Source organism: Rhinatrema bivittatum, chromosome 4 (assembly GCF_901001135.1).
Source record: "Rhinatrema bivittatum chromosome 4, aRhiBiv1.1, whole genome shotgun sequence".
Lineage (NCBI taxonomy): Eukaryota > Metazoa > Chordata > Amphibia > Gymnophiona > Rhinatrematidae > Rhinatrema > Rhinatrema bivittatum.
The window spans coordinates 224614272-224632145 of record NC_042618.1 but is presented as its reverse complement, the minus strand read 5'-3'; the positions used below and the strand labels follow the sequence as shown (position 1 = coordinate 224632145).

General features: G+C 45.1%; 1 protein-coding gene across 1 annotated transcript in view; it reads left to right on the top strand.

Annotated features, from left to right (window-relative positions):
• Positions 1-17874, top strand: part of SVOPL (SVOP like) — a 123807-nt gene that overhangs the window by 61649 nt on the left and 44284 nt on the right. Inside the window, exons 7-8 of the mRNA XM_029599766.1 lie at positions 4613-4676; positions 15882-16007. Of these exons, the coding sequence (XP_029455626.1) occupies positions 4613-4676; positions 15882-16007 (190 nt within the window). The remainder of the gene's footprint in view (positions 1-4612; positions 4677-15881; positions 16008-17874) is intronic.

The following is a 17874-nucleotide window of genomic DNA, read 5'->3' as shown; positions in this document are numbered from 1 at the left end:
TTTTCTCTGTGGAAAAGGGTAAACAGTGGAATGCCTCAGGGATCTGTACTTGGACCGGTGATTTTCAATCTACCTTATAAATGGCCTGTGACCGACGGCCCGCAAATGCGCAGTAGAGCGCAGCTCTACTGCGCATGTGCGGGCAAGGATGTTGATCAGAAAAAAAAATGGCGGTGGGGCCGCAGGAGCGGGAGGAGAAGCAGCGGCGCCGCGCGCGCGCGCGGTGCCGCTGCTTCTCCTCCCCAGATCTGCCGGCAGATCTCGGGGGGGGGGGGTGTCACTCCCGCGCCCCCCCCCACCGAGATCTGCCGGCAGATCTCGGGGGGGGGGGTGTCACTCCCGCGCCCCCCCCACCGAGATCTGCCGGCAGATCTCGGGGGGGGGGGGTGTCACTCCCACGCCCCCCCCACCGAGATCTGCCGGCAGATCTCGGGGGGGGGTGTCACTCCCGCGCCCCCCCCCACCGAGATCTGCCGGCAGATCTCGGGGGGGGGGTGTCACTCCCGCGCCCCCCCCACGAGATCTGCGGCAGATCTCGGGGGGGGGTCACTCCCGCGCCCCCCCCCCCCCCGAGATCTGCCGGCAGGAGCGGGAGGAGAAGTAGCGGCACCGCGCGCGCGCGCGGTGCCGCTACTTCTCCTCCCCAGATCTGCTGGCAGATCTCGGGGGGGTCACTGCCGCGCGCGCGGGAGTGACCCCCCCCCGAGATCTGCCGGCAGATCTCGGTGGGGGGGGCGCGGGAGTGACACCCCCCCCCCGAGATCTGCTGGCAGGAGCGGGAGGAGTTAATGGAGCCGGGTGAGGGTTGCGGGAAGTCGCGCTTACGGCGCCGGGAGGAAATGGAGGTGGGTGAAGGGAGGGAGAGGGGGACTGAGTGAGTGGGAGGGAGAGGGGGACTGAGTGAGTGGGAGGGAGGGAGGGAGAGGGGGACTGAGTGAGTGGGAGGGAGGGAGAGGGGGGACTGAGTGGGAGGAGAGGGAGGGTGGAGAGGAGTGGGTGGGGGAGGGGGGTGGTGAAGAGTGAGGGGAGAGAGAATGAGGGGGAGGTGAGAGACAGAGGGATGTAGCCCGTTTTAACGGGCTTTACGGCTTGTATATTTATAAATGACCTGGAAAGAAATACGACGAGTGAGGTTATCAAATTTGTGGATGATACAAAATTATTCAGAGTAATTAAATCACAAGAGGATTGTGAGACATTACAGGAGGACCTTGCAAGACTGGAAGATTGGGCATCCAAATGGCAGATAAAATTTAATGTGGACAAGTGCAAGGTGTTGCGTATAGGGAAAAATAATCCTTGCTGTAGTTACACGATGCTAGGTTCCATATTAGGAGCTACCACCCAGGAAAAAGATATAGGCGTCATAGTGGATAATGTGAAAAAAAAGGATTTGCATCCACAAAAAAGCAGGGGAGTAGCTTGCTTGATACGGCGGTTACTACCCCAAACCAAATAAGCCTGATACTTCACTTTCAATTATATCCAGCATAGTTCTCTGCTTCAGCGGCAGGGGGAATGGTGAAAAGATCTCTGCTTCAATGACAGGGGGAATTATGAAAAGATGATTTATATTTGGACAACAACCAACAAGGACTGAGTTGCACAGGCTGGATAAACATGCGTGGGAGTAGCTTGCAATGATGGCGGGTACTACCCCTAAACAATTAGCTAGAAACTTCACGTAGATGCAGCTCCAGCACTGCTAACTACATCGATGGCAGGGGTGGAAGGGAAATAGATCGATGGCGGGCGTGGAAGGGAAATAGATCAATGGCGGGGGTGGAAGGGAAATAGAACAAAAAAGTCACTTACAAGGGACAAGAGTAACAGATAAGTATGGGGAAAAAAAAAGTGAAAGCTTGCTGGGCAGACTGGATGGACTGTTTGGTCTTCTTCTGCCGTCATTTCTATGTTTCTATGTTTCTATATGTTACTTTGAAATCATCGGCTCAGTGTGCTGCAGCAGTCAAAAAAGCAAACAAAATGTTAGGAATTATTAGGAAGGGAATGGTTAATAAAACGAAAATTGTCATAATGTCTCTGTATCGCTCCATGGTGAGACCGCACCTTGAATACTGTGTACAATTCTGGTCGCCACATCTCAAAAAAGATATAGTTGCGATGGAGAAAGTACAGAGAAGGGCAACCAAAATAATAAAGGGAATGGAACAGCTCCCCTATGAGGAAAGGCTGAAGAAGTTGGGACTGTTCAGCTTGGAGAAGAGATGGCTGAGGAAGGATATGATAGAGGTCTTTAAGATCATGAGAGGTCTTGAAAGAGTAGATGTGAATTGGTTATTTACACTTTCAGATAATAGAAGGACCAGGGGGCATTCCATGAAATTAGCAAATAGCACATTTAAGTCTAATTGGAGAAAATTCTTTTCCATTCAATGTACAATTAAGCTCTGGAATTTGTTGCCAGAGGATGAGTTAGTGCAGTTAGTATAGCTGGGTTCAAAAAAGGTTTGGATAAGTTCTTGCAGGAGAAGTCCATTGACTGCTATTGATCAAGTTTACTTAGCTGATAGCCACTGCTATTAATTGCATCAGTAGCATGGGATCTTCTTGCTGTTTGGGTACTTGCCAGGTTCTTGTGACCTGGTTTGACCTCTTTTGGAAGCAGGATGCTGGGCTTGATGGACCCTTGGTCTGACCCAGCATGGCAATTTCTTATGTTCTTATAGTGGAGAAATGGAGTATGTTGATGTGTGTATGGGTATGTTTTTGCCGATTTCCATCCATATCCTTTTTCCCAACATGTTTTGTTGCCGATCAAATGTAACTTCAGTAGCATCAGGAAAATCTGCACATATGCAAACTCAGATGCAGGAATGGATGTAGTACTTGCTGATTTTTCCAATGTTGCAGAACTTAAGTGTGCAAATTTGAAAGTTACATGTAAATTATAAAAAGACACTGACAGAAACTGGCATCCATCACTTCCTGTAAATAACACTTAAAAGTCAGTAAAATGAAGGGCGCACACAGCCAGCCTTCATGGGGAGGGCAAATTTCAAACCCCACAGGTCCTCTGCAGACCCACAGGCCCTTGTACGCACCAACCTATGGCCCTGAGAGCTCATTTTCAAAGGAAAACTCTCAGAGGAGTTTACCTTTGAAAATGCAAGCTGATGTACATGATGCGGGTAACAAATATTTGCAGGCTTTACACCTGAAGTGCCAGGAAAGATTTAGCCCCTGGTCATCCATACCATGATTACAAGATGAGTGGATTGTTGTGATTCCCTGTTTCAGAATCTAACGTCTACTGGTTAAATTGACTTCATCTCCTGCAAAACTCAGGTGTAAAATTAGTGACTGGTCCTAAGAAATCCGATCGTATGATGCCAGTATTGACGAGGTTGCACTGGCTCCCTGTGGAATTTAGATTAAAATTAAAAATTCGGATTTTGGTCTTGAGGAGAGAAGTTTTTTAAATTCATTTCCACAGGTAAAACAGTGATTTACCTACAGAAATGGGCTTATAAAACAAAGCCTGCCTTATATATGCCTAAAAGTAGATGCATAGGGCCTCTACATGTCTACTTTTACCTCCAGTGGAAGGAGGCATTACCAGGGGGAGGGGGTTTGCATTTACACATGTACTTTTGATTTTTCAAAAGTATGCACATAATTTTTCTTGCAAAAACTACCCATGCTGTTGTTCACTGCAGGTGGCTTAAGAAAGCATTAGGTACTGATGTGTGTTCTTTTTGAATTAGGGAATTTAGGGTGGTGGTTTAAATACTGTAATTTTCTTGCTTCTTTTGCAGTTTTATTGTAAGCTGCCTTAAAATGAAAGAGAAAGATAGGATATTAAATTAAAACAAATACAAAACGTGTGCAGGGATTTCAGAATGAAATCAGCATGGGTATTTCCCCATCACCTCCCCCACCCCCACTTCCCTCCTCCAATCTAACCCTGTCCATATTTTCACATGGGCAAAAATATGCGTGTTATGTAACAACAAACTTGAATTTACGCACACTGGGGATGAGACAAGTTTCAAATGGCCTTTTTATGTGGATAAACAAACATTTACCCATTAAAAAAAACATTTTGAATATTTTGGTTTACTCTGCATGCTTCTCCTCCTATATCTTGTATAGCATCCCCCCTACCATGACACTAAGATATTGATTCAATATTGGTCCAGAAGGAAGACAAAATAAACAGCTGTTTAGAATCTTTCCCAAGTTCATTAAACATTTTTAGTACTTCCACATATACATTTTATTCTTAAGCTCAAGAGATGAGTAATGGGTCATTGGCATGCCTTAGGGGGGACCCTCAGGTCCAGGTCATTATGGGCTTGCTAATGTAATCTTGGCCATTACCCAAAGGTCTCAAGCTCCAGATTTGTTTGTTAGGGTTGATTCAGTCCTGGGTTTTCCCCATTGTGGGCAGGGACTTGTCTTAATTTTCTTAGGAAATGTCTTAGGGAATTAGAACTGCAAGACCTTGCCTGCATCAAACCTGTCAGGCTAATCTGGAGCCACTTAGCAACCCCTATATCCAATATGTTTTTGCTTCCTGTTTGATTGATTAGATGTTGAAAGCAAATAAGCTTGAACCTAATAAACATATGATTTTTTTTTTCTTTAGGCTTATCATAAAGACAGAGTTTTTGCCTACAAAATGTCGTGGCTTCATGCTGCCCTTATCTCAGGTAAGAATACATGAGATTATGGCTGATCCCTCACTACAATATCTTGTCAGTATTTGATTGTGTAAGATTTTAGCTGGTCCTCCTGAAGGAAATTTTAAGGGAACACTCTTTGCTATGTCACCTGTAAGGACAAGAAGAGAGAAAGCAAGTTTATTTACCATAAATAGTGTTTTCCATAGATAGCAGGATGAATTATCCATTACATGTGGGTGATATCATCCGCCAGCTCCAAATGGACCTTTCTGTTAGCTAGTAGAGTTTTTTCTCTGCAGACCATGTGTGGGAATTCCTGCTCAGCTGTTGCCTCATGAGTCACTTCAGTCAATCTGAGAGTTAATTCTAGCTAGGTAGTCGACTCTTCAGGGAGGTGGTGGTGGGGATTTAGTTTGGCTAATTCATCCTGCTATCTATGGAAAATACTATTTAGGGTAAACAAACTTGATGTTTCCATCGATAAGCAGGGCTAAATTAGCCATTACATGTGGGGAGTCCCAACCTGAGTGTTGCGATGGAGCATTTACTGAATAAGCAACCTGGCCATCACTGTGGAGAGTAGACTTCTGGGTGAAAAGGCTACACAATTGCTTGTCCAAATTTACTGTTACTCTTTGAGAGATTGACCAGACAATAATGGGATGCAAAGATGTGCACTGACAACCATGTTGCAGCTTTTTAGATATCTTCATGTGTTACAGCTCGCACATGAATGACTGATGTAGCCATGGCATCCAATCACACACTGGAGCGATAGTTGCACTCAGCAAATCTAGGTTATAGAATAAAAGTGCAAACAAATCCTTCTTGGTCTTAATTCACGTATAGTTTTTTTATTATTATCGAAGCGGCTGCTCCTCTTAATTCAACAGAGTGTAATACAGCAATTCCCCCAACACGGACCGTGTTTCGCCCGTCTGGCTGCCTCGGGGGAGTAATTTTAATACACAACCATCTGAAAATCAGTCTTACAAATGTTCAAACAGATGGTTGTGTGTTAAAATTACCCCCCCCCCCCCAAGGCAGCCGGACGGGCGAAACACGGTCCGTGTTGGGGGAATTGTTGTAAACACATTGTACACCGTTGTGATGTAACCACAAATGTGAATTAAGACCAAGAAGGACTTGTTTGCACTATTATTCTATAACCTGATGTAGCCATGGCTCCATCTTGATGAGCCATAATGTTGTCTGTAATTTGAAGGCCTGCTTGCCTATAATAGTGAGTGATGCAGTCCACTAGTCAGTTGACCAATGAACTTTTGACCACTGTTATGCCCAGACTGTGGCCTTATGATGTGATTGAGGTTTTCTCTTGAAATAAGCCAAGGCTCATTTACAGTCTGCCCATGCAACTATAGAGGGAGGTCTGCAGCATGCTGTGACAATGATTCCTAAGGTTTAATTGCCAAAAGTGTTGAGTATCGATGTTCCAGGGCTCAATGCATCGAAGACTTATGAGTGGATGGTGCTGGAGACTTTTTCATCTATTTATTTATTTATTTATTTATTTATTTATTTATTTAATTAATTAAAAGATTTTATATACGTCATTCGTGGTTACATCACAACGGTGTACAATGTGTTTACATCTAAAAACAAAATATTCGTAAAAATCAAAATAAAATAGAACATTAAAACATCTAAAATACAAGTTAATTAGTATACAGTTTTAAGCCATACTAAAAACATTACTCTAAGGGCTAATTGCAAAGGCTTGCTCGAAGAGCCAAGTTTTCAATCATCAATGGAGCCAGGTCTGGGTGCTTTGACGGCACCAGAGCCTTTTGCTTTGATAGTGCTGAGTGAGCTCTATGCATCTGATGACACCAATGGAACCTTGTTCATTGATGGCATTGGAGTCATGTGTTTCAACAGCACTGATGCTCCCTGCATTGACAGTGACAACATACTGTGTGCTGATACACTCAAGCCTCTGAGTTGTTTTGACACTGGCTGTTCCTGTGGTTCCGCGGAGTACGGCTTCTTGCTCTTTGATAGGGATGTGAATCGTTTTTTCAACGATTAAAATTATCGTCCGATAATGTTTATATCGTCTTAAATCGTTATAGAACACGATACAATAGAAATTCTAATGATTTATCGTTAAAAATCGTTAAATCGTGTTAGTGCGCACTAACTCGAGTTAGTGCGCACTAACTCCCCGTTAGTGCGCACTAACTCGAGTTAGTGCGCACTAACACGATTTAACGATTTTTAACGATAAAGCGTTAGAATTTCTATTGTATCGTGTTCTATAACGATTTAAGACGATATAAACATTATCGGACGATAATTTTAATCGTTGAAGGTCAGTTATCGGACGATAATTTTGAAGGTCAGTTATCGGACGATAATTTTAATCGTTGAAGGTCAGTTAGGAATGAATATGTGTTCCTATTGGCTGGCTGCCCTCTTATCTATTGATGTTACCAAGGTTACCACTGAGGTGATGGTTGGGGGGATGGGAAATGGAACTGGAAACTAACGAACACCAACAGAAAATGAAACAAAGTGTTCACACTTCCCAGGTCAGTAAAGGTCACTTAGGAATGAATATGTATGTATTTATTCCTATTGGCTGGCTGTGCTCTTATCTATTGATGTTACCAAGGCTAACACTGAGGTAATGGTTGGAGGGATGTGAAATGGAAACAGTTGGAAGCTTGACAAAAAAAGTAATGTAATGATCAGCACTCACGTGACTAGAACTTGTTTGTTTATTATTTTTGTTAGCAGGCACCTGAAATGCTAGTGCATGTTGAATTTGCCAATCACTGTGCATTTTAGAAAGGTGGTCCTGGCTGGAACTGTACACAGTTCAAATATATGTAATTGATTGTTGGTAAGTGTATTTTTTAAGTAGCCACACTGGCACAAGTATGTTTACTTTTCCTCCTACTTAACTCACTAGCTCAGCTTTGTAAGAAGGGCTTCTCTGCTTGTGTGTTGTTTTTGTTTGGTGTGAGGAGAGCAGAAACATCAGATCTTTATTCAATCTACTACAGTCATCTCTTACAGTGCCCTATCCCTATTAATACCAGGAGTGTTGTGATCTTCCTGCACACAGTGCCCTAACCCTGATACCAGTCTGAGACAGCTCCCTCCCTGCATTACTAGTGAGAGGCTGGCTTCACAGACAGGGGGGAGCTGCCTGACCCTCACTCCTGACTTCCCCCATGTCCCAGCTAGTGAATGGTGTGTGGGTGAGGGGGGGGAGGATGGTGAAGTCTGAGACAGCTCCCTCCCTGCATTACTAGTGAGAGGCTGGCTTCACAGACAGGGGGGAGCTGCCTGACCCTCACTCCTGACTTCCCCCATGTCCCAGCTAGTGAATGGTGTGTGGGTGAGGGGGGGGGGAGGAGGATGGTGAAGTCTGAGACAGCTCCCTCCCTGCATTACTAGTGAGAGGCTGGCTTCACAGACAGGGGGGAGCTGCCTGACCCTCACTCCTGACTTCCCCCATGTCCCAGCTAGTGAATGGTGTGTGGGTGAGGGGGGGGGGGGAGGATGGTGAAGTCTGAGACAGCTCCCTCCCTGCATTACTAGTGAGAGGCTGGCTTCACAGACAGGGGGGAGCTGCCTGACCCTCACTCCTGACTTCCCCCATGTCCCAGCTAGTGAATGGTGTGTGGGTGAGGGGGGGGGGGGGGGAGGATGGTGAAGTCTGAGACAGCTCCCTCCCTGCATTACTAGTGAGAGGCTGGCTTCATAGACAGGGGGGAGCTGCCTGACCCTCACTCCTGACTTCCCCCATGTCCCAGCTAGTGAATGGTGTGTGGGTGAGGGGGGGGGGAGGAGGATGGTGAAGTCTGAGACAGCTCCCTCCCTGCATTACTAGTGAGAGGCTGGCTTCACAGACAGGGGGGAGCTGCCTGACCCTCACTCCTGACTTCCCCCATGTCCCAGCTAGTGAATGGTGTGTGGGTGAGGGGGGGGGGGGAGGATGGTGAAGTCTGAGACAGCTCCCTCCCTGCATTACTAGTGAGAGGCTGGCTTCACAGACAGGGGGGAGCTGCCTGACCCTCACTCCTGACTTCCCCCATGTCCCAGCTAGTGAATGGTGTGTGGGTGAGGGGGGGGGGGGAGGATGGTGAAGTCTGAGACAGCTCCCTCCCTGCATTACTAGTGAGAGGCTGGCTTCACAGACAGGGGGGAGCTGCCTGACCCTCACTCCTGACTTCCCCCATGTCCCAGCTAGTGAATGGTGTGTGGGTGAGGGGGGGGGGGAGGATGGTGAAGTCTGAGACAGCTCCCTCCCTGCATTACTAGTGAGAGGCTGGCTTCACAGACAGGGGGGAGCTGCCTGACCCTCACTCCTGACTTCCCCCATGTCCCAGCTAGTGAATGGTGTGTGGGTGAGGGGGGGGGGAGGATGGTGAAGTCTGAGACAGCTCCCTCCCTGCATTACTAGTGAGAGGCTGGCTTCACAGACAGGGGGGAGCTGCCTGACCCTCACTCCTGACTTCCCCCATGTCCCAGCTAGTGAATGGTGTGTGGGTGAGGGGGGGGGGAGGATGGTGAAGTCTGAGACAGCTCCCTCCCTGCATTACTAGTGAGAGGCTGGCTTCACAGACAGGGGGGAGCTGCCTGACCCTCACTCCTGACTTCCCCCATGTCCCAGCTAGTGAATGGTGTGTGGGTGAGGGGGGGGGGGGGGAGGATGGTGAAGTCTGAGACAGCTCCCTCCCTGCATTACTAGTGAGAGGCTGGCTTCACAGACAGGGGGGAGCTGCCTGACCCTCACTCCTGACTTCCCCCATGTCCCAGCTAGTGAATGGTGTGTGGGTGAGGGGGGGGGGGGGAGGATGGTGAAGTCTGAGACAGCCCCCTCCCTGCATTACTAGTGAGAGGCTGGCTTCACAGACAGGGGGGAGCTGCCTGACCCTCACTCCTGACTTCCCCCATGTCCCAGCTAGTGAATGGTGTGTGGGTGAGGGGGGGGGGGAGGAGGATGGTGAAGTCTGAGACAGCTCCCTCCCTGCATTACTAGTGAGAGGCTGGCTTCACAGACAGGGGGGAGCTGCCTGACCCTCACTCAAGCAGAGAAGCCCTTCTTACAAAGCTGAGCTAGTGAGTTAAGTAGGAGGAAAAGTAAACATACTTGTGCCAGTGTGGCTACTTAAAAAATACACTTACCAACAATCAATTACATATATTTGAACTGTGTACAGTTCCAGCCAGGACCACCTTTCTAAAATGCACAGTGATTGGCAAATTCAACATGCACTAGCATTTCAGGTGCCTGCTAACAAAAATAATAAACAAAGAAGTTCTAGTCACGTGAGTGCTGATCATCACATGTCAAGCTTCCAACTGTTTCCATTTCACATCCCCCCAACCATTACCTCAGTTGTAACCTTGGTAACATCAATAGATAAGAGCACAGCCAGCCAATAGGAATACATATTCATTCCTAAGTGACCTTTACTGACCTGGGAAGTGTGAACACTTTGTTTCATTTTCTGTTGGTGTTCATGAGTTTCCAGTTCCATTTCCCATCCCCCCAACCATCACCTCAGTGGAAACCTTGGTAACATCAATAGATAAGAGGGCTGCCAGCCAATAGGAACACATATTCATTCCTAACTGACCTTCAGTGACCTGGAAAGTGTCTATTTGTATCATTTTGAGTTAGTGCGCACTAACTCGAGTTAGTGCGCACTAACGGGGAGTTAGGGCGCACTAACTCGAGTTAGTGCGCACTAATCGGAAAAAACGATTTTTAACGATTTTTCAATGAAATAATCGTGCCAAACACGATTTTCTTCTCCTGCCACACGATTTCTATCGTTAAGACGATATGGAAAACGATTCACATCCCTACTCTTTGATATCAGCTTTTCCTACTCACTTCTAAAAATCCAGCCTGTTCCACTGATGAAGGAGATATTTGGAGGAGCTCCTGCTCAACTCCTTTCCCAGTGAGGCACTAGTCTGCACTAGTTGGAGGACCGACAGCAGCTTCTCTGAGACTTACACAGTTCCTTCATTTTCTAGGCCCTTGATCTTTGGGTCCATGGAGACATCCATCCACAACTGTAACAGTTGGTTTGGATATTGCACAGTTCAAGGCAATGGCAGTAGATGTTAGAGATGTGAATCGTGTCCTCGATCGTCTTAACGATCGATTTCGGCTGGGAGGGGGAGGGAATCGTATTGTTGCCGTTTGTGTGTGTAAAGTATCGTTATAATCGTTAAAATCGTGAGCCGGCACACTAAAACCCACCCCCGACCCTTTAAATTAAATCCCCCACCCAAATGCATTAAATTACCTGGGAGTCCTCCATAGCGGCGGTCCGTGGCTAAATCGGGGGAAGGGGGAGAGCACGAAAACCGGCACACTAGATCGTGAGGTCTTCAGCCGGCGCCATTTTTCAAAATGGCCGCCACAAAATGGCGGCGGCCATAGACGAAAACGATTCGACGCAAGAGGTCGTTCCGGACCCCCGCTGGACTTTTGGTAAGTCTTGTGGGGGTCAGGAGGCCCCCCCAAGCTGGCCAAAAGTTCCTGGAGGTCCAGCGGGGGTCAAGGAGCGATTTCCTGCCACGAATCGTTTTCCGTACGGACAATGGCGCCGGCAGGAGATCGACTGCAGGAGGTCGTTCAGCGAGGTCCGGAACCCTTGCGAGATTTCCGGACCTCGCTGAACGACCTCCTGCAGTCGATCTCCTGCCGCTGCCATTTTCCGTACGGAAAACGATTCGCGGCAGGAAATCGCTCCTTGACCCCCGCTGGACCCCCAGGAACTTTTGGCCAGCTTGGGGGGGCCTCCTGACCCCCACAAGACTTGCCAAAAGTCCAGCGGGGGTCCGGAACGACCTCTTGCGTCGAATCGTTTTTGTCTATGGCCGCCGCCATTTTGTGGCGGCCATTTTGAAAAATGGCGCCGGCTGAAGACCTCACGAGCTAGTGTGCCGGTTTTCGTGCTCTCCCCCTTCCCCCGATTTAGCCACGGACCACCGCTACGGAGGACTCCCAGGTAATTTAATGCATTTGGGGGGGGGGGGTTCGGGAGGGTGGGGGATTTAATTTAAAGGGTCGGGGGTGGGTTTTAGGGGGTTTTAGTGTGCCGGTTTTCCTGCCCTCCCCCTTCCCCCGATTTACGATTTTTTGACGATAAATCGGGGGAATTGGTATTGTATCGTGGCCCTAAAGATTTTTGACAATTTAAAATATATCGGACGATATTTTAAATCGTCAAAAAACGATTCACATCCCTAGTAGATGTCAGGTCCATCAGTGATGGCATTTTCCTCCCACAAATACAATCCTTTAATACACTGACTTTGGCCTTTTTCTTGCTGGACGTGGTAAAGAAAAAAGTTGTTTTCTTCTTTCTCTCTCTTTTTTTTTTAAAGTAGCACTGAAAAGGTCCTTTTGGGAGCTACTGAGGCAGCAAGGCAACTTTTAACAAAAGTTATGAAAATTGTATAGAAAAAACAGGGAGAGAGAGAGAGATGAAAAAAGATTGAGGGGTTCACAGGGCAAATCAAGAGTGGGAATTCCTGCACATGCTCAGTAGAGCAAAAGCTCTACTAGCTAAGGGCAGGATTCATCATTCCTCGAGGAATGATGAATCTTGTGAAAAAGGGGGTGGGGCAAGGGGGGGCCTGCGAAAGGCCGCAGTCATTTGCACCACGGCGGTGTGATTTTTCCGGCTGCAGTGAGCCTTTTACAGCAAATAGTGACACCGTAAAAGGTGTAGCTATTCGCCGCGGTACTGCTGGCGATAATGTTCCTCACATTATCGCCAGCAGCGGTGCCGCAGCCGACTCCTCCCCCTCCCCGCAGCCAACGCCTCCCCTCCAGCTAATTTAAATCCTATCACACACGAAAAGGCCCTTTTCACGTGTGATAGGGGTTTATTACTTGTGTTAGGGCCTTATTGTGTGTGATAAGGCCCTAACACACTCAATAAACATTTAGAAAATAACCCCCTAAGAGAGATGTCCATTCGGAACCGCTGGATGATGTCATCCACATGTAATGGCTAATTCAGCCCTTCTTTATTGATGGAATAAATATGTGTGTGTATATGTGATAGACTCTATGATGTCTAGACTGCAACCAATTATCAAAAGTGGACTTGGAAAGATACAAAATAGTTACCGGTAATATTGGAATTAATTTTCACCAGGTTACCTAGATGCAAAGTGTGCTGATAGCTTGTCTTTGAAAATTCACTTCTGCTTAATGCAGATCCAAAATTACCAGCATGCTTTGCACCTGCTACATCTCCGGGTGAAATCCATGAGGGGAATTATGTATTGTATATTGGGAAATTCAGTTCTATGTATGTAGTTTACTCACTCATAGCTTCTTTTATCCTCTTTCAGTATGGCTGAAAATAAGGGCCTTCTGAGCCATGCCTGCACTTCTTAACTGCTATGTGGGGAAGAAGTTTCAGTCCTGTGGATGTAGCTCCTAACCCCCAAGTTAGCCAGCTAGATACTTCTTAAAAATTAATTGTCCTCAAAATTCACTAGGATAGTGGTTACCAAAACTGTCCAGGGGGACCTCTCAGACAGGTTTTCAGGATATTGACAATGAGCATGCATGAGTTAAATTTGCATGCAGTGGAAGTAATGCATGCAAATCTAGTTCATGTATATTCATTGCGGATATCCTGAATACCCAATTGGCTGGTGTTTCTCAAGGATAGGTTTGGGAACCACAGCATTAGGACAAAAAAAAAATAAGGAAATCTAAGAGTTCTACAAAGGGAGGAAACAAGAGAAGTAAGAAATGGGCAAGTTGGTATTTTCAAGAATCTTGCTAGCATTTTTGCTTTGATACATAGTCAATTGGCCCAATGTTCCCCAACCCTCTCCTAGACATACACTTAGCCAGTCAGGTTTTCAGGATTACTGCAATATATATGTATGAGACAGATTTGCAAACACTGGGTCTCCAATGTGTGTAAATCTATATTGTGCACGCTCATTATAGATATCCTGAAAACCAAACCACTTAGGTATGCCTCCAGGAAAGGGTTGGGAAACACTGCATTGGCTATTATTTTGATTGGTGTCTCCAGACTTTCATCTGGGCAGTTGATAGCACTGGCTGATTTTGGTGGCAACAGTATGTGCCACTAATTCTTTTGGTAATAGTTGATTTGACAATTATTCCCACAATGCATACATCTCTCCCCCATTCCCTTCTGATGCCACCACACATCCCACCTCTGACCTCCTTCCAATACCCTTGCTCATCCTTCCGCTGACATAGTCATGCACCCACTGGCCCTCTTCTGATGCATTTACTCACCCCATCCTTGATTCCCTTCCAATGCACCCACCACCTCTCCTCCATGACCCATTCCTTTCTGACACACTTACCCCACTTTCCAACCTCCTTCTGATCCATTCACGTTCCCTCTTAACTCACCTGCCTTTCTACCCTGTTTGGTGTACTTGCCGGTCCCCAGATACAGATACCCCCTTTGTATTTGCCCAGCTTCCTCCCCCTCCTTGATGCACTTATCCATCCCTGAACCATACCCCCCTACATACTCACCCAGCCCTCCAATGTGCTGTTAATGTATCAATTATTTTGCTGGCTACAGACAATACAGATTATCTTCCAATCCTTAACAATTAGAATATTGACTAGGAAGATCCTCTGGACAATCTAGATATATTCCATATGCAATTATGCATTATTCAGAAGCTTCAGATTGTTTTGAGGTTGATTTTCAAAGGGTTTATCCAGGTAACATTTTGAGTTAACTTGACAAAATCTGAAGTTTGAATATTTCCCCCTACTTCTCTCTAAATTTTGTCTGGGTGACTCACCTGCACAACATTTATCTAGATATAAACAGTTGGTGATGGAAATGTTCTGGGAATATGGTTAAAATTTAGCCGGGGAACACTGTGCAGCGCTATCCAGCTAAAGTTAATTGGGCATGTCTGGTTGGGGAAAAAAACCTCTCCTAAAGCTATGCAGAGTAATTTTAACCTATCCAGCTATGTTCCACTGAATATCCAGGTAACGTTATCGGAGTAACTTTCCACTCACCAGCCTGCTGAATGTAGACTTCTGTGTTTTCATATTGGACTTCTAGCCACATATTATAGAATTATGTACTTCTAAAACAGAGCCAAATTGGAGATATTCAAGTATGTATAACGAAGTCAAGGGAAATTCTGATTTCTTGTACAAAAATAAAGGGTCAGTTATCTCCATAATAAATGGTAGCTGAAGGGTTGATTAAATATCTACATACAAAATAGCAGCCGAGGTCAAAGTCACTATTAAGTCCTTAGGTATCATACTGCCAAGAGTCTACATTCTTTGTGCCATGGTTCTCAGGCTTGTTCTCAGGGACATTCAGCCAATTGGGTTCTTAGGATACCTACAATAAATAAGCATGAGATTTATATTGCCTCCATGGTACAAAAATTGTTCTATGCATATTCTCTGTCAATACCCTAAAAATCTGACGGGCAGTGGATAGGTTTTGGGACTACTGCACCACGCCTCCATCCGGAGGAGAGTTTGCTCTTTACCTCTTGGTACAGATTCTGGGCCCATAAACACTAGTGAGGAGACTGTTTCAGATTGCATACATGGGAGAATGGTAGGATTAGAGTTTGTCCCAAGCACATGAGTTCCATAAAAATATTTTGCTTCCAGAAATAAAATATATGATCTCATGCTTAAATATTCTGAACATATCCTGGGCTGGTAAAATGATAATTATGTCTACCTAGTGTTACTAGTGAATCAAATTCCATACCTATTTATCCTGTACCATTCCTCTCCAGTTTAGCTCAAATGTATCTGATAGATTTAGAAGTTATTTTACTTAAGTTTATACTTTAACAAATTACTTGTTGGCTAAGTCTAGGATACATTTTGCAATTAGTAAGCATGGTTCCTGTTTTCTGTGGATCAAAGACAATCCTATGAGATCAGCTGCCTTTAAAAAGGAAGTGGTCTTTATGTTATTGGTAAGGGCTGGCAGATGGGCAAGAGACGTTTCTAAATACCCATAAAGCCAGAAAGTTAAAATGTTAAAATACAAATAATGACTGATTCTGGAAGGTACCATGACGGGCCTCTTCCTGTCCTGTGATGTAGAGCATTAAGTCTGATAGGTTAGTGTTACAGGCTAAAAGTACAAAATGGAAAATCAGGAATATGAAAAATGTATTCCAAGATACAAGTTTATATTTTGTCTTACAATTTATATTTTAAAGATTTTCTGGTTGACTGGCTCTTTACTAATCATTGGACTTGCATCAGTGTTAAATCCTACCGCAGGTTGGCGCTGGCTTATTCGAACGGCCTCACTTCCTGGCATTGTTCTTATCCTTGTATTTAAGGTGAGGATTTTATACATTTTATTTTGCTGATCTCTCTGTCATTCTCTCTTTGGGGCAACAGAAACATTGCATTGAATTCATTTAGCTTTGTCATAATTGAAAATGCAGAATTGTAGAGATAATTGGATACTGCAAATTGCAATTATTTTTTTTTTTTTATTCAACAAAAAGTAAATAAACAAGTGATGATACACACAAACTTTTAAGATCATGGAGGAAAGCAGAGAGCAGCCTAGGAATTTGATATTTTTTTGGGAGGGGAAGGGGCCAGAACCCCAGACCTGATACCCCTTTTTAGTTTTATTTTTTTATTTCTTTTCATTTTTCTTTCATTATAAATAAAATGAAGCAAAAAAAAAAAAAGAAATAAAAAAATGTGTAGTGTATATTCCATCCCTTCGTTACTGTTAGGTCATATTTCTGCTACCCCTTCAATTTTTGTGAATAAGGATCATGTGTGTTTATCCCATACCTTTTTTAAGTCCGTTACCTTTTTAGCTTCCATCAACTGTTCTTGGAGCGGGCATTCCAAGCATCCACCAGTTTTCCGTGAAAAAATATTTCCTGATCTTGTACTTGAGTCTACCCCTCTTAGAAGTTCATATTATGACCTCTAGTTCTACAACTTTCTTTCCAATGAAAAAAGGTTTACTTCTTGTATATTAATACAATTCAGTATTTAAATGTATGTATTATATCTCCCCTGTCTCTTCAGTCTACTAGGATATATATGTCCCTAAATCTCATCTCATATGGCTTTTGGTGCAGACCTTGCATTATTTTGGATGCCTTTCTCTACACCACCTCTAGCCTATGTCCTTGCACAGGTATAGCATCCAGAACTGACCATATATTCTAAGTAAGGTCTCACCACTGACCTGCACAGGGGCATTATCACATAAGAACATAAGAACATAAGAAAATGCCATACTGGGTCAGACCAAGGGTCCATCAAGCCCAGCATCCTGTTTCCAACAGTGGCCAATCCAGGCCATAAGAACCTGGCAATTACCCAAAAACTAAGTCTATTCCATGTTACCATTGCTAATGGCAGTGGCTATTCTCTAAGTGAACTTAATAGCAGGTAATGGACTTCTCCTCCAAGAACTTATCCAATCCTTTTTTAAACACAGCTATACTAACTGCACGAACCACATTCTCTGGCAACAAATTCCAGAGTTTAATTGTGCGTTGAGTAAAAAAGAACTTTCTCCGATTAGTTTTAAATGTGCCCCATGCTAACTTCATGGAGTGCCCCCTAGTCTTTCTACTATCCGAAAGAGTAAATAACCGATTCACATCTACCCGTTCTAGACCTCTCATGATTTTAAACACTATCATATCCCCTCTCAGTCTCTTTTTATTCTTGGGGGTCCCCGATACCTATTTATGGGAACTCCAAATCATACAGAATTCTGCAGCATGTCTCCAAATCCAAATTCTGCAGCATGTCTCCAAATCATGCAGAATTCTGCAGCATGTCTCATTTCAGGTACCAAAATGCATGACCATATTACTCCTTCTCTAGTAAGTCTTCACTGGTTTCCAATAGCCTGGCGGGGGAAGTTTAAAGTCTCCACGGTCCGGCCCCCTCCAGCCATTGTGTCTTCTATAAGCAGACACTGCCCCACCCGCTGCCTCCACTCCTCATCACAGCATTTGGTTGAGATTCCATCGCTCTCTCTTGCCTGAGTAGCAACCTCTCATGATTGGATCTTTTGTATCTCAGGCCCTGCTCTCTGGAGTGGCCTTCCTGCAGCTATCAGAGCAGAGAGTGATCTTTCTCAGTTTAGGAAGAATTTAAAGACATATTCCTTTTCTCTTGCCTTCCCAGACTGAGTATTGCTCGACCTTGTTAAGCTATGTT